Source organism: Coenobita brevimanus, chromosome 97, assembly GCF_032717465.1.
Source record: "Coenobita brevimanus isolate Jiangsu-jjx chromosome 97, ASM3271746v2, whole genome shotgun sequence".
Taxonomy (NCBI): Eukaryota; Metazoa; Arthropoda; class Malacostraca; order Decapoda; family Coenobitidae; genus Coenobita; species Coenobita brevimanus.
The window spans coordinates 16,646,244-16,672,672 of NC_137050.1; the positions used below are offsets into that span (position 1 = coordinate 16,646,244).

The window sequence follows — 26,429 nt, forward strand, 5'->3', positions numbered from 1 at the left end:
TCAATTGGGGGCCCAGGAGGCACTTTCAAACAGCTCCCCCCCCTTGCTTCCCCTCAGATACGCCACTGTGTTGACTGTAGAATTGCGAGAGGCAGACCGAATAAGATCTGGGATGAGGTAATAGTGTGTGACCTTGGTTAAGGGGCTGAAAAAGGAAACTGCCAGAGATTGTGCAGCATGGAGAGCTGCCATTAGGTGACCAAGGCTGATGCATGCAATATGTTGGAGCCTTTATAAGTGAAACGAATGAAATGATTACTTATTTACATTAAGCAGATTTAGAGTTGTTTGTTTGTTATTTACTGATCAGTACTACTTACAGACTTACACAGTTCATAGATGGGTACTCATGCCATTCTGTTATCTGGTGGCCACACCAGATAAGAACTTCAGGATGTGAATAGGTTCTGAAATTCTTGTTTTATTATAATTTTTGTGTTACTGTTTACTTCTAAATATCTACGAATTACATCATCATCATCATCCAGACCTCCTTTCCCATCCTAGGGCACGGTGAGGAGTAGCAGTGTCCAGACACCCAAAGTTTGCCCAGATCAATGGGCCACGCTTTCATTCACTCAACATTCAAGCCCTCAAAATCCCGGCTTCATCAGATAGGCCAAAAAAGTTTCATCACGTTCTGTAGCTTCACATATACTTATGTGATAGAGCCAATCTGAACACTGTCACATTAAAAAGGGGTGCCTAATCCCTGATTATGCACTTCACACAAAATTTATCCAGCCAGCTCAATCTCTTGTCAGTCCCTTAGCCTCACTAACTTCCATACCTCTCTTCCTCACACACTCATCCACTATATCTCTCCACTTACCTTGACTCCTCTCTCCTTCAGATTCGCTCAGATATACCTTTTTGGCCACTCTGTTATCATCCATTCTCTACACACAACTGTACCATCTCAGTATACTCTCTTCGATTCTGGTGTCCACAGACTTCCTCACTCCGCATCTTTCACGAATCACATTATTGCATATCCTATCCACTCTCTGTACTCCAAATACATTCCCCAGCAGTTTGATCTCCACTGCTCTTACTCTTGACTTTTCATTTTCATGCCGCACCATAGTCTCACATTCATATGTTAATGTTGGCACTAACACTCCTTCATGTAAGCCTCGTGCAGCTGCATCACTCAAGCCTCTGTTTCTTATCAAGGCCTTAATAGCACAAGTTGCTTTCCTTTCTTGTGGCAGTAAAGAACTTGAATTAGAACATGGGTGTGCTTACACTGAAAGACAGTGGGTCAGAGATGTGGAAACAATAAGGTATCTGTGATCTCCGTTGGACCCTGTTGAAGTATATGTGACATGTGACCTCCGTTAGTCAGACTATAAATGGTTCATTCAGTAAGGTTGTGGAACCAAGGGTGCCAGAAAATCGGTGCTGTAATTGTATACAGATAGGTAGATAGATACAGATATATAGATACAAATAAAAGATTCTAGTAAATATGATGATATGGAAAATTAACATAAATATTCTTTCCTGTCACTTTGTATAACTCATCTTTCTTGTTCAGACGGCTTTTCATTGAGTGATAGGCCTGATGGTTTCCTGTAAGCCAGGAAACATCAACAGCACTGCGTAGTAACCATATAACCAACCCATACGTGTTTCATAGGTGTCAAGCGAGTTGGTGGAGGGTTAGTGTCCCTCCCCTTAAAACAGCTACTGTAACTCAAAGACAAACGGCCACCCCTTACAGGATGAGGACATCTGGCCATAAATAGAGAGATAGATAGAACATAAATATGCAAGGATCATATACAGAAACAGTGAATAAAATATATGAAACTTTGTAGAAATATGATGCACACTTAATCTTTGCCCCATATCCTTGGCATCTTAAATTTGACCCTTCTTTGCCATAGCCTGTGACTGGTTCAGGGAGACTGTGTGTGTGTGTGTGTGTGTGTGTGTGTGTGTGTGTGTGTGTGTGTGTGTGTGTGTGTGTGTGTGTGTGTGTGTGTGTGTGTGTGTGTGTGTGTGTGTGTGTGTGTGTGTGTGTGTGTGTGTGTGTGTGTGTGTGTGTGTGTGTGTGTGTGTGTGTGTGTGTGTGTGTGTGTGTGTGTGTGTGTGTGTGTGTGTGTGTGTGTGTGTGTGTGTGTGTGTGTGTGTGTGTGTGTGTGTGTGTGTGTGTGTGTGTGTGTGTGTGTGTGTGTGTGTGTGTGTGTGTGTGTGTGTGTGTGTGTGTGTGTGTGTGTGTGTGTGTGTGTGTGTGTGTGTGTGTGTGTGTGTGTGTGTGTGTGTGTGTGTGTGTGTGTGTGTGTGTGTGTGTGTGTGTGTGTGTGTGTGTGTGTGTGTGTGTGTGTGTGTGTGTGTGTGTGTGTGTGTGTGTGTGTGTGTGTGTGTGTGTGTGTGTGTGTGTGTGTGTGTGTGTGTGTGTGTGTGTGTGTGTGTGTGTGTGTGTGTGTGTGTGTGTGTGTGTGTGTGTGTGTGTGTGTGTGCTTTTAAATTACTGAAATGTAAATGGCATTACATGATTTCTTCTTTTGGTATTCTGGGCCTGAGATGTGTGCACAAATTTTTTACTACTGGAATCTAATCACTAGTTATATTTTCCATTCCTCTAATTAATGAAACACAGTGTTCTTCTCCAGCTTCCTCATTGGTGGAGTTTTTCTTGCTCTTCCCATCCTGTCATTGGTGGACCCCTCAAGATCTCTTCATGTGTTACCAGTGTATATCTCTCTGAAATACAAGATATGATTATTTCTCATGTCTGTTTTTCTTTAAATAATACTTATATGAGTATGCTCAGTTGTGCAAATTTCTCTCTCTCATTCAGTTGCTTGGTGACTCAAATTCTTGATCTCTCTTCAGTTCTATACATTCAGTTCTTCCATCCTATTCCGTCTCCCAGGGTAGTTATTAATCTGATCCTTTACACTCCACATTTCATTCCCTAACCTCACTTATTCTTCATTCCTTTTCATGCTTTGTCTCTTCTATTCTTCTCCTTCCTAACCTCATCTTTCTTCCAAACCATATTTCACTCATTCTGACTTCACCCATCATAGCATTGCTTCAGTGTGGCCATATCTAATCATCCTACACAACTTTATATTCTTCCAGTCCTTCTCATTCTGGTTCTCTTATTCTCCCTTCCAGCTGTCGTACTGGAAAATGCTTATTATCTTCACTGAAACAGATTACCCTCCTAGGCTGCATAAAATAATCTGAAGGTAGCAAGTGTGAAAGTCAGGATATTTCAGATTATTTGAGACTTGCTAACATTTAGAAAATGGACGTACTGTGCTCTTTGTAAGATGAATAAAGCATCTGGTGGTAACAAGAATTGGGTAGATGAGTTGGGTTAATATTTCTCCATTTGAGCCTTATCGTACCATATCATACAATATTGTATTACCCAATCTCTTAGTACCCTTTCAAGAGCCCCAGAGATCCCAGACTGTGGGAGGGCCCAAGGTTCCAATATGATATTCCATCATCAGGTGCCCTTTTCTTCTCTGTTATCCCAGCATTCCTCCATCCCAGCCTTTTCATCCCTGCTAGACTGATATCCTTCTCTCCTGCATCTATTCTTTCCTTTCAGCTGCCCTAACATCCTTGCATTCCAGTTCTCGCAGCCTCTCAATGCTCACCAGGGATACAGCTCCAGCCAGCAGGAGAGCTTTGTAGCGAAGGTCAAGTTCGTGTGGGAAGGTAAGCAACATGACCTTGCTACCAGAGAAACAGGAGGACCTACATCTTGAGATGCTGCCCATAGTTATCCTTTCACGTGTGCTCACCTGTGGGAAAAGTACTAATAATAGTAGTACTAGTAATGGTGGTGGTGGTACAGCATAGTAGTAGCAATTTTAGTAATAATTACCACAAACAACCAGAACCCTCTCAAACTTGGGTGTTTCCTTCAGCTGAGTGTAATTGTCCAGCTGTAGGTACAGAACAATATCTGTGGGTGGAGATGTTAGGAAGGATTAGACCTTTTGTTTGCCAGTTAACATCAGTTTTATTCATTCATTTCATTCATTATCCAATCCTACATTGGCCCATGAGGAGCGTAGGAGCCCAGGGCTAGGCAAGGTGGTCCTGACATTTAAGATGAGAGTGACCAGCCTCACTCATCCCTGAGTGGCAGTACGTGAGCAATAAACCCCAACCACCCATTGAATATAAACCTTCACTGGCTCAATCCGACTGGAGCTCCATAATTACCCACTAAACCACCAGGCGCCAAAATTTGGTTATATGGTTACCACCCAACGTAGTGAATGGTTTCCTGCAGTACAGGAAACCATTTGGCTTGTCACTCAGTGTAGAGTCACCTACAGGCAGAAGGAAGAGGAAAGAATGAAGGAAAGAAAGACAGAAGAGGGAGTGTAAAGTCACCCGTAGGCAGAAGGAAGAGGAAAGAATGAAGAAGAGAAAGAAAGAAGAGGATGGAAGGAAAGAAGGATGGAGGAGAAGAAAGGGCAGACACCCGAGAGCAGCACTACATCAAGTGAGTGGATGGTGAGTGCCCCCATCAGTTTTATTCAGTTAAAATAGCCCCTGGCAGTCAGAGTATAAACTGCTGTAGATGCCATGATGTCTGCAAATCATTAATACCCATTAACTGGAGAGGGATGCCTTCACATGGTGACATCAGTATAATGAAGTGGATCTACTGCAGGAGGAGGCCGTAGCACGGGCCGAACAGGGTAGTACTCCCGAGGGGAATGGGAATGCTGGTGATAGGGAGAGCTGGAGCTCCTGTTTCACTAGCTATCTAACCATCCCCCTTTGCTGACCTTTTCAGTGTGACAGTAACATGGAGAGTAGACCAGCATACTCTCCCAAACATTTCCTCTAACTATCTATGCACTACACCACATGCACTTTACATTTCACACAATGTATCCCACTACGTTACAGGGGTTGGCGCCAGCAAGGGCATGCGACCAGAAAACTTTGCCCCCGCTACCTAGTGGCGGACTTCTGGGGGGAGGCGTGGCGGGGGTTCCGCCGGCAAAGATCATGGGTCCAGGGCGAGATGGGGCTCGGGCCTGTGCTAGAGGGTACAGGGCATTGTGGTTCCCAGGCTGCCGCTTCCGCCCAATAGAGAGGGGCCCGAACCTGGGAGTAGTGCCCCAGGAGGCTGCCCTATCAGTGGGTGTATAATGGCGGGATAGTTGCAGTGCCAAGACGCGCTTGGAGGGTGTCCTTGCAGCTGTCCTGGCAGGGTGCCCCGAGGCCACTACCACAGCCACTGGTAAGCTGGTGGGCTAGGGGTCCGAGATCCATTGCCTGGACCTGGGATTGTGCAGTGAGTGGGACCTGTGCTGTGTCTGTCCCCATTTATTAATACTGAAGATGACAAAACAAAAAAGGTTTCAAAGCAAGCCTGAGGACAGTAAATCACCCATGGGGATGAGGGTGGGTTCATGGAATGTGGGAAGTTTGAGGGGAAGAGCAGGGGAAGTCGTTGAGGCATTCAGTAGGAGGTGGGTGGATGTGGCGTGTTTGCAAGAAGTCCGGTACAGGGGTGGATCAGCCAGAAAGATTGGTGGGAAGGACTGTTGCTATAAGTTGTTTTGGCAGGGGGGGACAGAGGGATATGGAGGTGTTGGTGTGATGGTTGCGGAGAAATGGGTGGAATATGTTATGAATGTTTTGAGAGTAAGCGATAGGTTATTGGTAGTGAAAATTCTGTTGGGAAGAAAGATAGCTGTGATTATATCGGCATATGCTCCACAGGCAGGATTGGATGAATCAGAGAAAGATAGATTTTGGGATGATTTAATACGTGTAGTGGGTGGTATGCGGGATGATGAGATAGTGATTTTGGGAGGGGACTTAAATGGTCATGTAGGTGAAGCAGCACAAGGTTATGAAGGAGTGCATGGGGGATGTGCATATGGTCTAAGGAATGCAGAAGGGGAAAGGATACTCGAGTTTGGGGAGGCAACGGACATGATTGTGTGCAACACATATTTTAGGAAAAGAGACAGTAGGTTAATTACGTATGAGTCTGGGGGAAATAGCAGTCAGATAGATTATTTTCTGGTTAGGAGGGCTGATAGGAGGTTAGTGAGGGATGTTAAAGTTATAGGAAGTGAGGAGTGTGTGCAGCAGCACAAACTATTGATTTGTGATATGGTGCTTAAAGAACAGGTGATGAAAAAGAGGACTTATGTACCTAGGAGGAAAATATGGAAGCTGAAAAACCAAGTAGTAAGGGATGCCTTCTGTAGCGGGTTGAGGAGAGAGGTGGCTGAACAGGGAGCTGTAGACAGAGGCGTTAATGAACAGTACAGAGCCCTCAAGAACAATTTCTTCAGAGTTACTGATGTAACATGCGGCTGGACAAGAGGACCACCAAGACATAAAGTAACTTGGTGGTGGGATGAGGGTGTAGAAGCTGCAATTAAGGAGAAAAGAAGGCTTTTCCGGGAATGGAAGAAGGGTGGTAGCAAAGAGGAATATTTGGCTGCCAAGCGTAGGGCTAGGAGAGAGAGAGGTATACAGGGCAAAGTCTGAGTCACAGAGACAATTACTTGATAACCTAAATCATGGGGAAAGGAAAAATATATTTAGGGTGGCAGGTCAGGTGAAGAGGGATAATCGGGATATCATAGGTGAGCAGTGTGTGAAGAATGATGAAGGAAGGGTAGTGGTGAACAGTGAAGATATTAAAGATGCATGGAGAGAGCATTATAACCGGTTGTTGAATGAGGAGTTTGACTGGGACAGGGAAGGTTTGGAGCCAGCAGATCCAGTGTCTGGCCCTTGGCCTTTGATTGATACTGCTACTGTGAGTGAGGCAATAGGCAGGATGAGGGTGGGGAAGGCAGCAGGTGTGTCTGGGTCGACTGCCGAAATGTTGAAGGCCTCAGGCGATATAGGGGTGAGTTTAGTCACTGACCTGATAAATAGGATTATTTATGAGTGTGTTGTCCCAGATGATTGGCTGAAGAGTGTAATTGTAAATGTGTATAAAGGGAAGGGTGATGCCCTGGAAAGAGGAAATTATAGAGGTATGAAGCATTTAGATCAGGTAATGGAGAGAGTTTTAGAAGGTATGATTAGAGAAAGAGTGAATATTGATGAGATGCAGTTTGGGTTTATGCCAGGTAGGGGGACCACTGATGCCATATTCATTGTTCGACAGCTTCAGGAAAAATATATTGGTAGGAGAAGGGATCTTTATTTTGTTTTTGTTGATTTGGAAAAGGCCTTTGACAGAGTCCCTAGAGAGGTGGTGAAGTGGGCAATGAGAAAGCTTGGCTTGGAGGAGTGGCTGGTTAGGGTGGTTATGGCCATGTATGTGGGTGCTCACACCCAGGTGAGAGTGAATGGAGATTTGAGTGATGAGTTTTCCGTGAATGTTGGTGTGCATCAGGAGTCAGTCTTGAGTCCCATGTTGTTTATCATGGTACTTGAAGCCCTTTCACGTGACTTTAGAAACGGACTCCCGTGGGAGTTGTTGTATGCTGATGATTTGTTGTTGATTGCAGAGAATGAAAGGGAGGCGGAGGAAAGGTTTAGGAAGTGGAGAGATGGTATGGGGCAAAAGGGTTTATGGGTAAATGCAGATAAAACAAAAGTGATGATATCTAGGGTTGGTGGCGGTACTGTCAAAGACGAGGGAAAGTGGCCATGTGCAGTTTGCCACAAGGGCGTGGGAAGTAATTCCATCTTGTGCGGTGTGTGTGATAAATGGGTGCATAAGAGATGTAGTGGTATCAGAGGTAGACTGCGAGATAATGCTGATTTTATGTGTACGGCGTGCCGGGGTGAGCAGGTGGAGATCGTCAGACGTGAAAGGATTGAACTTGCTGGTGAATCTCTTGAGTGTGTGGAAGAATTTTGTTATTTGGGAGACATGTTGTGTGCTGGAGGTGGGGCTGGAGCTAGCTCTGTGGCTAGGGTGAGAAGTGGTTGGAAGAAGTTCAGGGAGCTCTTGCCTCTCCTGACATTGAGAGGGCTCTCTCTACGTGCGAAGGGGTCTTTATATGCAGCATGTGTTAGGAGTGTAATGCTGTATGGCAGTGAGACCTGGGCAGTGAAGGAGGAAGACATTCGCCGGCTCAGACGTACAGAAATGACAATGATTAGGTGGATGTGCAGTGCGTCCCTGCGTCCAAGGCCTGGAGAGGCTGGGTTTACAATGGAAGAGTTGAGAGGTAGGATGGGACTGGAGTGTATTGGTGTTGTGATGAGGAGAGGTAGATTGAGGTGGTTTGGACATGTGGAGAGGATAGGGGATGATAATTGGGTGAGGAAGGTGAGAAGTGTTAATATTGGGGGTGGGGTTATGAGGGGTAGACCGAGAAAGACATGGGACGAGGTCATTAAGTGTGACCTTAGGGTTAAGGGACTGAACAGGGAGGCTGCAATGGATCGTGCAGCGTGGAGAGCCGCCATTAGGTGACCAAGGCCGACACATGCAAGCATGTTGGAGCCTTTAAAAACGAAACGAAACGAATCTACTGCCTGGTCATATAAATATCCCTCACTTCTCTCCCTCTTCCCCAAAAGAGTATGGTGAGTTGTAGAAGGGTAACTTAAGCATGCAGTCCACTTGGTTCACAGTGAGATGAACTTACTACTACTACGACTACTACTACTACTACGACTACTACTACTACTATACCCCAAACTTACTAAAAATCCCTGGAACAACACTCCATTGATTACTGTGCTTCCTATTAAAATCATCATAAGCCTTGTAATTGCATGAAGCTCCCCCTAATCACTATAGCTCGTACAGTATAGTATCACCAAGTACCATACATGCAATGAAGTTAATGTAAGACTTCATATGATTGTAATATTCATTAAATTGGCAAAAATGTACAAATTCCAAACAATAATCCTCACATTGCCATAATTCTTGGCAAATAATAGTTACTATATAATTTTTATGCTAACAGCTGCTGTCAGTTCCATTCGCACTTTTGACTCCAGTGGCAGATTATTAGATACAGGATCATCTCTGAATGGCTCTGTTCATCATCTCTCGCTAATGATTTTTGGACACAAGGTGCATCACCCCTGTAGACTATAGCAACTTTAACAAAACCATGCAACACGCCACATCACTCTCTCACTGCATGCCACGCATGCTCACCCTCCCACACCACTCCACACGAAGGGCATTAACTGAACGACTGAAATTCCCGCACATACGGTAGACACATGCTTAACCGTACCCAGCTAGACCAGATAGTGGATATAACGAACACTTTGAGGGGCCCCTGGACAAACCATCGGACATAACGCATTCCATCCAGTAAATGGGGAAAACCATGCAGACAACTCTGGGCCCACTGGACACTTTTTTTTTTTTTTTTTTAATTTGATATAGATAATACTATCCGTTACATGAAGCGTGCGGGGTGACTCAGATCGCAGTTTACCAGTGCTGGTAGCGGTTTTTCCCACCCCCTCCCCCTCATGATTGCTGAGTTATTATACAAGGCTATAGTAATACCGCTAGTCATGAAGAGGTACTATGATAAGAGTGTGAAATTATGGGCCAAGTTAGTGTAAAATGGATATTGTTTTCATTTTTAACATTAGAACGTGCTAATTTATTCATTTATTTTCTATTCCTTGCTTGAAATCCCACTTGAGAGAGGGGGGACCATCGGACGTACTGGATTACCGGCTTTATTGGATTGGGCTTCCCTTCACTTGATCTGGTATAGAGAGGATCTACTGTAGTACTTTTGTACTTGTGTGTGTGTATTTGTATGTGCCTGTGTGCATGCTCGCTCAAGTGTTCTTACCTAATTGTTCTTACCTAATTGTATCTTTACAGGAATGAGTCAAGCTCGTACTGTCCCGTGTCTTAAACCATATTTATCGTACATATCCTTAAATTTGTGAATTGTTTTGGCACACACTATTTCATTCGGTAGTGCATTCCATTGATCAATTGCTCTGTTTGGGAAACTGAATTTCCTTACGTCTTTATCACCTCTCCTTATGCAGTTTTTTTGCAGTGTCCTCTTGCTGATGCTTCTCCATATGTTAAGTAATCATTTATGTCTATTTTCTCCTTTCCTGATATGCACTTATATAGCATTATCATGTCACCTCTTTTCCTTCTCTCCTGTAGTGTTGGTAGATTCAGTTTATTTAGTCTTTCTTCGTAGCTTAGGTCCCTTAAGCTTGGTATCCATCTTGTAGCCCTTTGAACTTTTTCAATCTTGTCTATATGCTTTTTGAGATGAGGACTCCAGACTACTGATGCATATTCCAGGGTTGGTCTAATGAATGATGTTATTATCCTTCTTAGCATGTCTTCATTTATGTATGTGAATGCTATTCTCATATTTGCAAGCAGTGTATACATGTTCCGTACCTTCTCGCTGATGTGGTCAGCCGGAGATAGTCTGTTATTGATAATCACACCTAGGTCTTTCTCTCTTTCTGATGTGTATAGGGTTTTATTTCCTAACTTATAATCCCAATCAGGTCTTTTTCCACTTTTACCAAACTTGATTACATGACACTTGTCCACATTGAATTCCGTTTGCCATGTACTACTCCATTCATGAAGTTTATTTAATTCTTCTTGTAGCTCCCTACAAGAGTCTGTGTTAGTATTTCTCCTTTGTATTTTTGCATCATCTGCAAACATATTCAGATAGCTCTCATTTCCAGTGTTACTGTTTATATCATTTATATACACTAAAAACATGATTGGTGCCAGCACCGAACCCTGTGGTACTCCACTAGTCACTTCTTTCCATGATGAGTAGTTTCCTCTTAGTACTGTCCTCATTTCTCTTTTTATGAGAAAGTCTTGCATCCAACAAAACAGTTTGCCTCGAATTCCTCCTTGATGGTACAGTTTCCATACAAGTCTTTGGTGTGGTACTGTGTCAAAAGCTTTCTTGAAATCTAAATAGATACTGTCCACCCATCCTTCCCTTACCTGTATTGTGTTTGTCACTCTGTCATAGTAGCTCAACAGATTAGTAACACATGATTTTCCTTTTCTGAAACCAAACTGTCTTTCTGTTATCATACTGTGTTCTTCTAGATGATTTACCCAAGCTTTTCTTATAAGTTTTTCTAATACCTTGCTTACAACACTGGTCAGTGATACTGGTCGGTAGTTGAGAGGATTTTGTCTATTTCCTTTCTTGAATAATGGGACTATATTTGCTTTTTTCCAAATATCAGGTAGTTTCCCTTGACTCAAGGATTTCTTGAAAATTAAAAATAATGGTTTACTTAACTCCTTTGCACATTCTCGTAATACCCAACATGAAATTTCATCAGGACCACTTGCTTTTCCTTTGTCTAATCTACTTAACTCTTCCTGTATTACTTTTTCTGCTATTTGTATATCTGGTAGTATATGTGGGCATGCGTGTTCCACATAGTCCCTGTCAAAAAATTTTTCTGAAAAAACTAATTGGAAATTCTTATTTAGTGCTTCACAAAAATCTTTCTCTTGTGTATAAGTGATTCCCTCGTCCGTAATGGATTGTATTATATCTTTTACTTTGGTTTTGCTTCTGATATAGCTGTAAAACAGCTTTGGTTGATCACTACTTTTATTTATTATATCCTCCTCAGACTGTTTTGGGGCTTCCCTCCTTATTCTTGTATAGTCGTTTCTTGCCTGTTTGTAATTATTATACGCCCTTTCACTATTGTGTCTTCTGTGTCTATTCCACAACAAATCTCTTCTTTCTTTTGATTTTTTACATTCTGTATTGAACCATTTCTGTATTTTCTTATCTGCTTCTTTGTGCTGTGGGATGTACTTCTGGACTCCTATTTCATAAAATTCACAAAATTTTTTATATACAGCATTTAAATCTTGTCCTCTAAGCTCATTTTCCCAATCAACTTCTAAGAAATACTTCTTTAGGTCTTGATAATTTCCCTTCTTATAGTTTAGGCTCTTTTTGTAACTGTCATTGCTGTTTACTATGTCATATGCTATCCTGAAGTTATAATTTAGTTCTGCATGATCGCTTTTGCCGAGTGGAGGGTGATATATTAAACTGTCAATGTCATTTTCTTGCCTAGTAAGTATTAGATCTAGCACTGAAGGTACATCAAGTCCTCTTTTTCTGGTGGTTTCCCTCACATGTTGCGTTAAGAAAAACTCTTGTACGAGATCCAGGAGCTTTTGGTCCCAACAGCTTTCTTGGCTATTTATATCTAAAGTATTCCAATTTATATTTGTATTGAAGTCCCCAGTTAGTATTATTCTTTCCGATTTCTCTTCCATTTTATGTAGCAATGATCTTATACTCTGAGTTGTACTCTCTGCCAGGTCCTCATATTCGTCTCTTTCCCATGTGTTTGATCTGGGTGGCATGTACAAATTGGCTACAATTACTTTACCTTCAGATGTGTCGATCTCGACTGCAATCAGTTCTACTTGTGATGGTATATCTAGATTTATTTCTTTGACTTTTAGATTTTTCTTAGTTAATATTATAATTCCTCCTCCTTTTTTTAAATTTCTCTCTCTTCTCCATATATTGTATTGTGTGTGTGTGTGTGTGTGTGTGTGTTTAAGGGGGATGACTTCCCACAAACAAGAAAAACACTTCATATATTCAGGGGGTTCAGTTAGTATGAAGCCCCAGAAATCCCATATAATTAGCAAGAATTGTATTAATTCACTATAAATGCTAGTACTGTAAATCATCATTTTAGGTAGTAGATGGATGGCAACCATCAACCCTGGGAAGTACTGCTGAGTGAGTGAAATATGGCTACAAATTTCGTAATGAGCCACACAGTCATCACTTTTAGGTAGGAAACATTCAGCCACAACTACAGTCACTCGATGATCTTTCTTCTTAGTGCCTGTACATAGTTAAAGTCCAGGCTGAGACACTCACAGTGTTACAGATCATATTAAACATCACAGCTTTCATTTTTCCCAACAGCTTCTTGCAACTGTTGAAATGTAATTAGCTGGTTGTGGCACTTGGATAACTTCCAGTCGACAGAAAACATCAGCAGTACCATGTCCAACTTCAGTACGAGGATTCCTTACAAGAAAGCATAGCATCATTTTGATGTATGTACAGTGGTCCCATGGTTATTGTGCACATGGTTATAACAGATTTTGTTACCACTACAAGATAAATATATATGCACTCCTGCCATTACAGCGCATTTTTATTACTTGAAAAACGTCATCGTGCGCTTGAGTAGGTTTCTGATGATACTGATGGTGCCAAGTCTGTGGATTCTGATGGATTTGAGGGGTTCAAAGATGAGGCCCTGCTCAAGGAGTTAATCCAAGGTGGTGGAGATCACTAACTCTCCACCCCTATCATCGAAACCCCTTACCTCAAGCCCATCTCAGATCTCTCTCTGGTATATGTTTCATCCATATTGTGCCCTTTTCGTCACTCTATTAACCTAACCTTACCTATGTGCGTTTTTTATACCATAACAGTATGAATGTATGTATGTAGTAGGTCTAAAGTGTTGTCGTGGTAGGTGGTGGCGACCATTATCCACTCACTTGATTTAGTGCTGCCTGCTTCTTCCTTCTCTGCTATCTCCCTTTTTCTGTCTGCCATCCCCTCTTCCTATTTTTCCCATCATTCCTGTCCCGTTTTATTACTCTTCTTTCCTTTTCAAGTGGCCTTACATTGAGTGACAAGTCTGGAAGCCTGGAAATCGTTTACAACCTGGGTGGTAACCATATAACTAACTCATACGTGTTCCCTACGTGTCATCAAGTGGGTTGGCGGAGAGTTAAGCGGGTATCACACGGGGACCCGTGAACAATTTGTGCAGGACAAAACGGACATCCAAACTGAGGTTGGACGTCCATACCCTATCGCACGGTGGACGTCAACGGCCACGCCGCCACCGTCTTCTTCTTTATCGAGTTCACCCCACGCGACTGGGAGGTCACTTCCAACTCCCTAGCAGACGACGTGTTTATCAGAAACAACAATGGACATGAAGCAGATTGTGACTTTTGCAATGGGTGCTGCAGTCCTAACCCTGCAGGATGAGGAAGAAACCTCTGCAAGAAGACAAAGGAGGGGGAGAAGGAGGGCATTGTGGATGAGAGAATGGCCCCCACGGAGTGGAGAAGGCAGCCAGTATAGAAATCTGCACAGTAGTGCTTTCTTCCCGAGCACGCCCTTCGAACGTGCGCGGACCTCTCTTGGAAACAATCAATCCACATTCCATCATATTTACCACATTTTGGTATATATTAAAAGTTTCTATGACAAACAAAAATATTAAAAGTACAAAGTTTACTGACGGTTTTGAATTAATCATAATATATTACCTCAACTGACTACAGAGTTCAAGATAGTAGAGGACACATACTATGTGTAAACTCCATAGAGAAGAAGGAGACCACCAAGTCGTGGACGTCCACGAATGGGTCAGGCGGCCTTCCTCTCGTGGACGTCCATGACCCTCCCGCGGGGGCAAGTTTGGACGTCCATGGCCAGTTTGGACGTCCACGAGTCTCCCGTGTGATAGCCCCTTTAGTGCCCCTCCGGTAAGATAACTAACTCAGAGTCAAATGGCCACCTCCTGTGGGATTATGGCATCTGGCTATAGTTAGATACATAGAAATTGCCGTAAAAGGGAAAATTTGGGATTGCACTTGGGATGCCCGGTACCAAACAGGATAAATTCCATAGGTTTTGTGCTTTCATTAGTTCCGTTATCACGTGTCATGTTCAGCAGGCATACCACTTATGCATAATAATCAAGGGAACACCATAAAAATCTTAATACATTCACTATAAAATTCATAATAGATTTCTACGTGCCCTCTGAATCCCTTAAATCCCACTTTAGGTACCATAAAGCATCATAAATCCATGAAATAGCTCCATGCTTACTTTTGAATGTCCATAATTCCAGCATTAGTTGACAGGAAGTTGACTTATCATGATATCACGTAAATCCCCACTCATTCCTTCTAGGTTAGGCCTCCTGAAGAGTATGTCATTCCCTCTCAAGACTCCGAAATTATTTTGAAATCCTGTTGAGCCTCTTAATGTCTCTTGAAGCAGAATGAAATTGTTTGTGGGAGTCAGAATAATTTTTGTAAATGTTGTTTAATGAAGAGGTTAACAGAAATTATTTCCAGCCCTACCACTATGACAGTCTTTCTTCAGCAGAATGAAGTCAGCTGGTGAAAACGGTAAGAATATATAAGATGTCATTTAACTGAATTTGAAGGAGCTTAATCCCCTCATGTAAATCCCACAAGAAACCTCTATACACCCATGAACTCTCAGAATCCCAACAAAATTTCCCTTACTCCTTCAGTCTGAGGACATAATATTTTCTTTTATTCTTGTTATGACAGATTTTATGCAGGTTGGAAAAGACCATATATATATTGAAGAGATTAAGGAAGACTATGTATAATCCCTCAAGTCTAAAATTTTCTCATAAGGTCAGTAAACACTCTAGAGATAGGAAGTACCGGTAAATATAAAACGTAATTGTAGTGAAGTAGTTAAATCTCTTAGTGACAGACCTGGTAGCCTGGCTTGCCCCTGCATCTTGCTTGTTCCCGCTCAATGTGGAAGACAAGGTCGCCTGATGGGTTGTGCACCGTGTATTCCAGCACCCCTCCCTGTACTACTCCCACTGTGTTACCGGGAGGGAAGCATACCTCCACATGCTGGAGAAGGAGTACGAGAGGGATTAGAGGGGAGCAGGGGAGAGGGGGTAGTTAGAGGGGACTACAGAAAGGAAGAAAAAGGGGGACTAGTGGGGGAGGAGAGATTGGGGAAATTGTAGGAATCATGTTAAAAATAATAATTAGAGGAATTCTGAGATGTGAGACACACCTCCATATGCTGAGGGAAGGAGGGGAGTAGGGCAAGATGAGGGGGGTTGGTAGGGGATCAGAGTTGGCGACAGTGACAGGTAAGGGGACATAAATTAGAATTTTGGATAGAAAGGGAGCATTTTGGTGGAAAACACAATTCCACATACTGTACTGTAGCAGGGTGAGAAAAGACGAGAGGAGGAGGATAGCTAAAGGGGGGATGAGAGGGGTTCTTGTGGGGGAGGTGGAGAGAGGAAAGAATTGGAGGGGGGGGGTTCAGAGGGAAGTTGAGAATGAAGGGACGAGTGGGGAGGAAGGGGTAGTTAGATGGAAGAAGAGAACAATGGGAGGGACAAGGAATGGTGTGGGGAAAATTCACTGGAGGAGATATACCTACACAGTTTGGAAGAGAGGAGAAGAGAAGTTAGAGTAGAGGTGATGGGAGGGAAAGTGGGAACTGTGGGGAATATGTTGGTGATAGTTGATGATGATGATAATATATTGTACCTGACAGCATAATGGAGATGAAAATTTTGTGTGAAGAGAAATTTTGAAGGAATGTATGCCACATGCTGGAGGGGGAGTACAGTTTTTTGGAGGACAATACGGCAGTGAGAGGGCTGGTGTTGGAGGAAGAGGAAGATGAGCAGAAAATGATGAAGATGATATGTTTTGGGTAAAGAGAACATTTTTTTTTTCTCTCATGACGGAGAATAATTGAGTGTGTGAAAGGAAGGGGGATGTGAAGAAGAAAGTCGATGAGAGGAAGGTGGCAGTGAGTATTAGAAAGAATGGTAAATGGGAAGGGTACATGTTGGGGAAAAAAAAAAAAAAAAAAAAAAGGAAGGTTAAGTGAAAGTTTGAGGGAAGTGCTAGTAAGCATGATAAAGAAATAATAACAAGGAAATGATAATAAAATAATAATAATGAAAAAACTAATAATGAAATGATAATGATAATAATGATAATGATCTGTCTATAGCCAGACGCCGTAGTCCCGTAAAGGGGTGGCAATTTGACTTTTAGTTGTTTTACGGGGAGAACACTAACCCTTCACCAACCCACCTGTTGACACGAAGGGAACACATATGGGTTTGGTTATATAGTTACCACCCACCGCTGTAAATGGTTTCTTGGCTTACAGGAAACCATTAGGCTTCTCAATCAATGTAAAGCTACGTGAAAAGGAAAGAATAATAATAGAAGGTGACGGGAAAGATGGGAGAAATAGGAAGAGAGGGGGGGCTGACACAGAAAAAGAATATTAAGGTGAAGGAAGAAGTACTGTAGGCCGCACTACATCAAGAGAGTGGAGGATGGTCGCCACCATCTGTCACAAATAATAATGATAAACAATAATTATAATAATAATAAATAATAATAATACACTAATAATAACGGCCAGCTGCCCACCGTGTTTGAGGAGCAACATCCATGAGCCTCCTTGGTGCGAGTGAGAATGAGGACGTCCAGGTTAGCGTTGTTCATCAGTTTGAGTGTAACCTCTCCGTTGTCCATCTTGATCCGCTTCACATTGTAGATCTGTTGGTTGTCCTTTAGCACACGGTAGCGCCGACCTAGGTGGAAGAAGATAGAGGTACTAAAGGAAGGTTAAAGGGAGAACAGAATGGTTTAAGGAAGGATAGGGATAACCAGGCGGGAAATAGCAGTGGTTAAGGGGTGGTTGAGGAGAGAAGTGGATGATCAGGATGATGGGGTGATTGGGCTTACTAGGAGAGAGAAACCTAAGGAGTGACTGAAGAGAGAACAAAATTACAGGGTGAAAGGAAGTGGCTGCCTTCGTTTATAAAGGCTCCAATATGCATGCGTCAGCCTTAATCATCTAATGCAGTTCTCCATGCTGTTCGGTCTCTAGCAGCCTCTCTGTTCAGTTCCTTATCCCCGACGTTACACACTGTTATCTCGTCTCAGGTCTTTTTTCGGTCTACCTCTTGCAGCCCTACCCTCAAAGTTCACACTTTTTATCTGTCTCACCCAGTTGCCAACTTTCATCCTCTCCACATGCTCAGACCATCTCAGTCTACCCCCATCTCATCGCAACACTAATGCTGTGTATTCAAGCTCCATCCTTCCTCTTAGCCTCCAGTTCTCCATTCCCAGAGGATAACAGGGGTGTAGAGAAACAAAGATAGGAACTACGTTAGTAGAGGATAGGGTCAGAGATACTGTAGAACTTTCTGCTCACCTCTGGTACATCATAGTTTTTTTTTTTTTTTCGTTAGCTTATTAAAGGTCCAACATGCTTGCTTGCATCGGCCTTGATCACCTAGTGGCTGCTCTCCATGCCGCTTGATCTCTAGCAACCTTTCGTTCAGTCACCTAACCCTGAGGTTTGCCTCTTGCAACTCTACCAACGTTCACATCTCTTTCCCTCCGCACCCGTTGTCATCCTCCATCCTCTCATTCTTCATCCCGCATCTCCTTGCATAATAATTACATGTATTGTCCCTTTCACTGTCATTCTTCTGTTTGCCTCATTGACCTTCCTCTCCCTAATTTTTTCTCACACCTTCCGTGTTATCTCACCTCACCTTACAGCACTGTCAGTTCTTGCTGTCTCCCTACATCACTCTTTTTCTTCTCTCCTCTCCAGCTATACGAGTATTTTACTTTCTTTTATCTACTTCCGCTGCCTTCTTATCCCCATTTTCCTCCTCATTTATCTACTTCCGCTGCCTTCTTATCCCCATTTTCCTCCTCATTGTCTCCTTTTATCACCTTCCTTGTTTCCCCATCACCTTCCTCCATCTCCCTTCCCTGCTCTTCACTCCTCATCCTGTCCTCTGTTCCTCTCCCTCTCTTCGTCTGTCACTTCCTGTCCGCTTTGTCCCATCTCGACCTTCGTTCCTCTCTTCCTCATTATTCTTCCCCCTTTTTCCCTTTTCTTTCTCCCCTTCCTCATTCTCCCTCTTCCTTCTCTTTTCTCTCCTTTTCCCCTTTCTCGAACTGGTAATTCAATCCTTTCCATCCTCCTCCTCCTCCTCCTTACCACTCACCTTTCTTTTTGACAGTGAGTGAATCGGCCGTGGTGAGGTGTTCTAAACCCGGAGGAAAGAGCTGAGCTGGCCCCGGCACCCACGTCCACCACCCTGCAATAGAACAGTTAGTACGTTGTTGTTCTTGTGAATTATTATTATTATTATTATTATTATTATTATTAAACGTTTTTTGTGGTAGTAGGGGGCACCCACCAGCCACTTGCTTGATACAGTGCTACTCAGATAGGTGGTAGTAGTAGAAGTAGCAGCAGCGGAGGCAGAGGAGGAGGAGGACTGATCTGCTGTTGGTGCCTTGTAGTCCAGTATTCTACCTGTTTCATAGTCAGACTGTCAGTGACTAAAGCGGCAGTCCCACTGGTCTGGTCCACAGAGGCCTAGTACCCAAGGAACCCAAATCCTTGCCCAGTGCCCATATGGCGGTGGTGGGTTCTCCCCCGGCTTAGGAGGTTGGAGAAATGCTTGACTTAGTCCTCATAAAAAGTGCCACTGCCACAAACGTTAGGAGGAAACAGGACTGGGATCGTCTGGTCTATAGACCGACTCTGATTCAGGTCTTTTGGTTGGGGTTTAGTCTGGGGGAAATCTAGCTAAACTCCTTCAAAAAACAAGTCATTGAGGTTTTTGCATTTTTTGGTAACCTTAGGACGAGTCAGCATTTCTGGATGATAACATTACGTTTGGGCGGTGGCAGTTTTCGTATTTGCATATTTTCAAGATGGCTGTCACCCACGTCCCCCGAAAAGAAAGAGCAACGTATCTCAGCAACTAATGGGTTGATTTTGATTATTTCTCCTATCAAATTATAATTTTCTGGGGTGAGTGAAGAGGTTAGAGGTCATGCTCATGTAATAATGGTCAAAGTCAAGGTTATTTTGGACCAAGAAGATGAAAAATGACAGATCTCTGCGGCTTACGGGCCAATTTTGACGATTGTTGTATCAAACAAGAGGTGTTTGGGGTACTAAGGCGATATCCGAGGTATTTAAAGTGACGAGGTCACATAGTAAAGGTCAATATCAATGTCATTTTGATTTCATTATAGATCACAGGTGACAGGGAAATGCCATATTTCCTATTTAATATTAACGCTTGCAAAGAAAAAGACAGTAGTGGCACCACTTCACTGTTCTACACTGCTATGATACTATTGTTTACATATGTTGTTCTGTCATTACACTATGAGTCTTTGGTTTATTGGCCGTCATCACCCTCATCTTCTACATCTGATCTCTTGGTCAGTGGGTTGAGACACAATAGGCCAGCTTCACGGGCACAAAACTCTGTACAGCCGATAAGGCTAAAATTGCAGTTTGCACCCTTACAAACAGACTTTTCGCATCCACATCGTACCACTTCTAGGATCTCATTAGGAGCCAGCTTTGTCCCGGATGTGATGGTGCATGATTTCAGGACAGAGCCATCTTGCTTCCATCCATGGTTCTTTGAACTGAGTGGTGGTGGCACTGGGACGCCAGACGTGGCTGTCAGCCAGTGCGCCAGTTGGTAGTGCACTCTCTTGACATATTCTGTGGCTGTTTCCGTTGTAGGTGGCAGGCTACACAGCTTGATAGATATGCCAGCTTATGTTTTCTTCTTCCACATTTTGAGGTGGCTCTCGGTCATTGATTTGCAGTCACCATATGTCTTGTCAAAGCAGGCAATCAGGCAGGCAGTTACTGAGCTGCAGACTTCATCGAGATCGGCTTAAGGGTCACCAGTGATGGACAAACTTTCTGGGTTTATTATTTGAAGGGTCCTGAGTGCCATCTTTTTCCCCACGTTGCAAGTTGCTGCGACAGTATTAGTCCACCAGGCTGGCCTTTGCCAAGTCCTTGTTCTTCTGAGCAGTTGCCCTCAGATCCACAATCGAACGATTCTCAGCTGGGGAACTCATATACAGAGCACTTGTACACGTGTGGAAGACATGGAATTGAGGAGAAGGATGAACGCATCTGTGTCATCAGAGAGGACTCGAACCTTTTACCCTTGCAGACACCTTGATATGGCATTCTGGACGAGGATGTGATCCGCCTCTTCATGGCCTGATGAGAGATCTGTACGCTTCAGACGTGCCCCCATCATAATCTTCACAGGCACATCATCCGCATTAGCGAGAGTCAAGCTGTATCTATTCTGTGTGGCGTGGTGGTAGAAACCAGGATCCAGCAGGGCTCCAGCACTCATTCTGTTTAGCTGCATCTTGTTTTTGCAGACACCAAGAGTTGCATTCATGGGTGGTGTGGGCATGTCTAGTTTTAGTATGAGAACTCAGCTGGTTCCTTGCTTATCCTGTCGGAGCAGGCAACAGTAGGCCCTTGTGCTGTCTACAAAGTATCTATCAAAGACAAACACGATATTGTCAACCATCAGCTCCTGCATCACGAAGACCCTTGAGTGCATCGACATACAACTGCCTATTATTAGTCGTTTTTGCTTGGATCTTGTCTGATTTAGATGTCTTGACTCATCTGTTTTGTCCCATTCATTTATCATGTGTTGCTGTGGTATGATGCGATGCTTAGTGGAAAGTAACCAATGATGCTCTCAGCTTTAGCATCAGTCATTTTAAGCCAGCAGTGGTGGAAATTATAAATATTATTAATGGCCACATGCAATAAATACTTGATAATAACTCAAAAAATATAACATCTAAATGTTACTTTCAAATTCTGCTGTTGACATGACAGCGTATAAGCAAGCTGCAGGGTCGTCCAGCACAAGAGCTATGATATATTTAATTAAAAAATATTCATAAAATCACCGAGGGTGAATGACTCCATGTTAACTTTCAGTAAATGATGAAAGGTGAAAAAGCATGATTTTTCGTACTACGTTCACTATATACTGTGAAAATTGCAGTATACCGCCTTTCTCTTACTTTTGAAAAAAAAAAAAAAAAAAATTCTGGCGGCGGCATTAAATTTCACTGACATAAAATTTGGTGCAGCCCGTTTCAGTTGCTGAATGAACATACCGTCGTGAATTGCAGTTTTCTACTCAGTAAAATGAATTTGCTGCATCCGGCACAGGACAGTTTTTGGTAGCAAGATAACCAAAATTTACCAGTTACTAGCCGAGATGCCATTTTTATTGGCTTTTGAGTCCAAAATGACCTTGACATTTACCTTGACCATGTCACCTCGACCTTGAGTCGCTTCAGTTACCATAGAAATTGACTAGGCACCCTAGAAAATTTATAATTTGATAGCAAAATCATCAAAATAGACCTATAAGTTGTTGAGATATGCTGCTCTTCCTCTTCGATGTACGTGGGTGGCAACCATCTTGAAAATATATATATATATATATATATATATATATATATATATATATATATATATATATATATATATATATATAAATGCCTCCTCCTATATTTCATCCTATCATCCAGAAATGGTGACTTGACGTCCTAAGGGTGTCAAAAATTCAAAAATCCTCAATTACTTGTGTTTTGAAGGGTCTCACCCGGTTTTGCATGTTTTCCCCAATTCCTCCTCACGTGCTGACTTGGTAGGGCTCCTGTCTCAGTTCAGAGGGGGACACTGTCAAGCTTACTCCAGTTATAAAGGCTGTTAGGTAAAATCTGCAGGACCCCAGCAACTAGATGCAGAAAGATCACTTACCTTCATTTTGTTTTTAATGAGCATCACGGTGGTGCAGAGGACACACCAGCCTGATGTTTCGCCCATGGGTTAAACCTCTGGAGATTTAGCTTTGGATGGGAACTTTAGTCAGTTGGTGGCTGGCATAACTGCAGTCTTCGGGAGGAGGCAGCCTGACGTTGGCAAACTAACCAGCGTTGGTTACACATTTTACTGCTCCGGCTGTGACAGTGGTGCCCATCTTAGGGGTGTTAATGCTACAGTTCCTGCTCACTTTGCCTCTTCTGTTACCAGGGCTACTCCAGTTGATTAGTGTATGATGCCAGTGAGGCTGATGCACACTTTGGCTTTATCACTCTTAATGCATTGTATACTCCAACTAAAGTGAGTAATCTCAAGGAGAAAGATATTTTCTACACCATACTTGACTCACTTGTCGAACAGCGGCCCTTATGAGATACACATTTGGTCTTAGCCAACTTCACTGGAGTTACTGGCACTGGCAAGGAAGGTTTCGAGGAATGTGTATGTCCCCATGACTCTGGTAGTGTACCAGGAATATCAGTTAGTCTCCCCTTCCGGATCTTGCAAATGGTTCTTGTGACTGAGTCATCCTGTCCAACACTAGTCCCCTTCCACAACTTGATTATTTGTGCCAGCGACAGTTTCAGCATGTGGGTATAATCCATCCAGCTTACACTCTGTCCTGTGTTCCCTTACTTTGTTTATCCAATGGTCCCAATTCACTGGCAGTCCTCTCTTTCATCTTATCCCATGTTCCATACAGAGATCATGTTTACGTTCTCATGCGAAACCCCATGATCTTGATGATGTATTTTTCGTTTTACTTAAGCTACCACCAGATGTAATGAACATAGAAAAGGCCTCGAATGAACAAAGAAAAGCCCTCGCAGTGAATGGGAGTATTTGAGTTTTACAGTATATGTAATCACTTTAATTCGAAGATATTAAACCTTAAATCGCAAATGGGAAAGCAAATGACAATAAAGGGATGTGTGTTGCTTTTCTGTCATTGCTGATTGTATTCTCAAATGCGAGGTGCAGACAATAGTATCTAATAAATACTTCATAATTTAGAGTGCTGCTTTCCCCTTTTGCGATTTTGATTTTCAGGGTCGGTTTAAGTTTGGAGATTTCGTAACACTTCTTCCTTGGTGATTTATTTTGCATATTGTACCTCAACATTGGTATGTTACTTATATGGTTTTAATATCGACATATTTTGCATCAGAAACGTACGAGAAGATACTGAAGTGTACAGTGTAAAATAAATTGCCAGTGATGAGGTTTTACGTAGCCTGTGCCATCCAGAATACAGCCCTTAAACGTATGGCCGTTATCCAATTATTCGTCCACCTCTCCACTTACCAGGATAGGCGAAGGTGTTCTGAGGCAGGGCCGGCTGAGGACAGGCATTAGGAGCAGGGGCAGGGGTAGGAGGTGGCGGACGTGGGGGAGGAACGGTGGTGGTGGTGGTGGTGGTGGTAATGTTGGCAGTGTCACCTGTGTCAGGAAAAAAAAAAAGACGTTAAAGATGTGCAGTTTTCTGTAACACTTTCAGGTTCTTATCACCCAGCTAAATATAATTGTCTGGTGGTAACTGGCGTAAAAACTAGAGCTTTGTTCATCATTAGAGGAGTAATGGTACCAGCATTTACACTCAGGCTCCTGTGACCCACTCAGTTCAGTAAAGCAATCTAACGTACGTATACTGGAGTAGAAAAACAAAGTTGTCCCGACCAGGAGAGGATTAACTGCAATCATATTAGTAACAGTCATCATGATGATATCAGCGACATGCATGAAAACAAATAATTGTGTGTGTGTGTGTGTGTGTGTGTGTGTGTGTGTGTGTGTGTGTGTGTGTGTGTGTGAACATATTTCATATAAAAATTAGATATTTTAGATATATATCTTATTTATCTATCTGCCTCTCTTCTTGATATGCATGCATATGTACAAATACTCTCTCTCTCTCTCTCTCTCTCTCTCACACACACACACACACACACACACACACACACACACACACACACACACACACACACACACACACACACACACACACACACACACCTATGATATCGCTAAAAAAAAACAGTTAAGAAAATGAAAAATATATGGTAAATAATTAAATAAAATATGACCATCTTAACAACATTTTCAACACTCCTTCCCCCCAAAAAATCATAACAAGATGGGTAGCAAACGAAATAAAAATGAAAATCATAATTATCATCATCATCATCGTCATTATATTTTGCCCACCTAAGAATGGAATGATGTAGAGACCAGAAAACATGGAAGGAAAGGGGACCAATAGCATGTCCAGTGAAACCGTCCAGAAATATATAACTAATTAAGAGTAGAGAAGAATAACTCACTCTGAGGAAGCTGCTCCAAATTATTTTTCTCCCATGACGGGCCAATGGAGGAGTAGCGGGGTGGAGGCGTGAGGCGCCCCCCCAGGAGGGGCTCTGTGTCAGAGGCGGAGTGGGGAACGGGGGGCGCGGGGCTGCGGCGTGTGGGGACCTCTTGTTGACCGCCGGGCACCTGCTGATACGATGCCATCCTCTGGGAGAGAGAGTTATTAAGACCATGGAAGTGTTACGGTCCTTACTACCTGGAACCTACTTAGACAGTATATGGGTTATGCTAAGAGAGAGAGAATCATGCAAATTTTATGGTCCTTCCCACCTGGAACCGACTTACACGGAGCACTGTTGATGGGGAGAGTGAGTTACACAAAGAATGCAAATCTTAGGGCCGTTACTAAGGGGTTGGGCCATAGCCCTTTTCTGAAGTGTTTTCTTCGGAGATTAAATTAATAAGTCGTCTGGCAGTAGCTGAAACAGATTACGACTCGCATAATTCTTGACCAAAATGTAAATCAAGACAGTTTTTTAACCTTCTTGCTGTTGAATTTTTCCCACAGTAAAATTATCTGATGGTAACAGGTAAAATAATGCAATGTATCACTTTTTAAACACGGGGTTCTTACTAACAGAAAGGCTTAGCCCCTGAAGTAGGGAGATGTTCCCTGGGAACTCTCGTGCTTGGCTAGGAATGGAGAGGGAGAATATTTCCTCTGGATTCCTTAATTCATAGGGGGCGACTAAAAGGACTTGGTGGTGACTTAATTAAAAATAAATCAAACCCTAGCGGACCTACAGTTGACCACCACAGACTGGTCAAAGGGCTCTTTTCTATTTGACTGCTGTCGTGATAATGCATATGATGATGGTGATAATGCAACTTTACCTGTTGTATGAACTGTCTTTTAAGTGGCTGTGCTTGTGATGACAGAGGTTGGCGGAGATACAATAATGTAACTGAGCCACAAGTTCAGTGTGATGACAGCTGAAGTTGTTGCCGTCCCCCTGTCACTTCCTACTCGTCCTGCAGTCGAGACATCACTGTCCAACCCAGACGTGACAGCGCCAGGACCACCACTGTCACAACAAGCACTATCGCAGCCATCATAATCACCAGTATCATAGCCACCGCAACTTGCCATTATCTAGGATACAACAGTCACTACCATCCGAGCTTCGATATCACGTAGACTGACAGCTGTTTGTGACTTTTTGCTTGCTTTGTCAGTAATCTTTCACCACGATTATTTATTTTTCACCTTTATCGTAACACACCAGGTATATGGGACAAGCATGCTTTTATTGTGTTGTTGTTGAGAGATAAGCCGCCAAGCCCATAGTGTCAAGCCTACAATGTCCGTTTTCACAGGATGAATTCGTCTGCCCATTACACCACTCACCACCACCCAAATCCTACCTGCCCACTTCTTTCTGCTCACCCTAACCCCCACCACACACACACACACACACACACACACACACACACACACACACACACACACACACACACACACACACACACACACACACACACACACACACACACACACACACACACACACACACACACACACACACACACATACATATCTGTCTATCTGTCTATCTATCTATCTATCTATATACA

The 26,429-nt window shown here is 43.0% G+C and overlaps 1 protein-coding gene across 1 annotated transcript; it reads right to left on the reverse strand.

Annotated features, from left to right (window-relative positions):
- On the reverse strand, positions 1–25,944 carry LOC145413834 (uncharacterized). The gene is made up of 9 exons (XM_080283499.1): positions 25,822–25,944; positions 24,838–25,001; positions 23,796–23,884; positions 18,799–18,891; positions 17,195–17,358; positions 15,485–15,631; positions 3,588–3,773; positions 321–364; positions 1–145 (listed from the first exon to the last, which is right to left on the reverse strand). Exons 1-9 carry the CDS (start codon positions 25,942–25,944, stop codon positions 1–3), a joined length of 1,155 nt encoding a protein of 384 aa, XP_080139625.1.
- Between the last annotated feature and the right edge of the window lie 485 nt (positions 25,945–26,429).

Coding starts and splice junctions, on each gene's coding strand:
- LOC145413834 (XM_080283499.1), bottom strand. CDS start 25,944: ATGGCAAGTTGCGGTGGCTATGATACTGGTGATTATGATGGCTGCGAT. Junction 18,892..23,795: donor GAACACCTTCGCCTATCCTG/GTAAGTGGAGAG, acceptor GTTCTATTGCAG/GGTGGTGGACGTGGGTGCCG. Junction 365..3,587: donor GAGAACTGGAATGCAAGGAT/GTTAGGGCAGCT, acceptor TGTGGCCACCAG/ATAACAGAATGGCATGAGTA.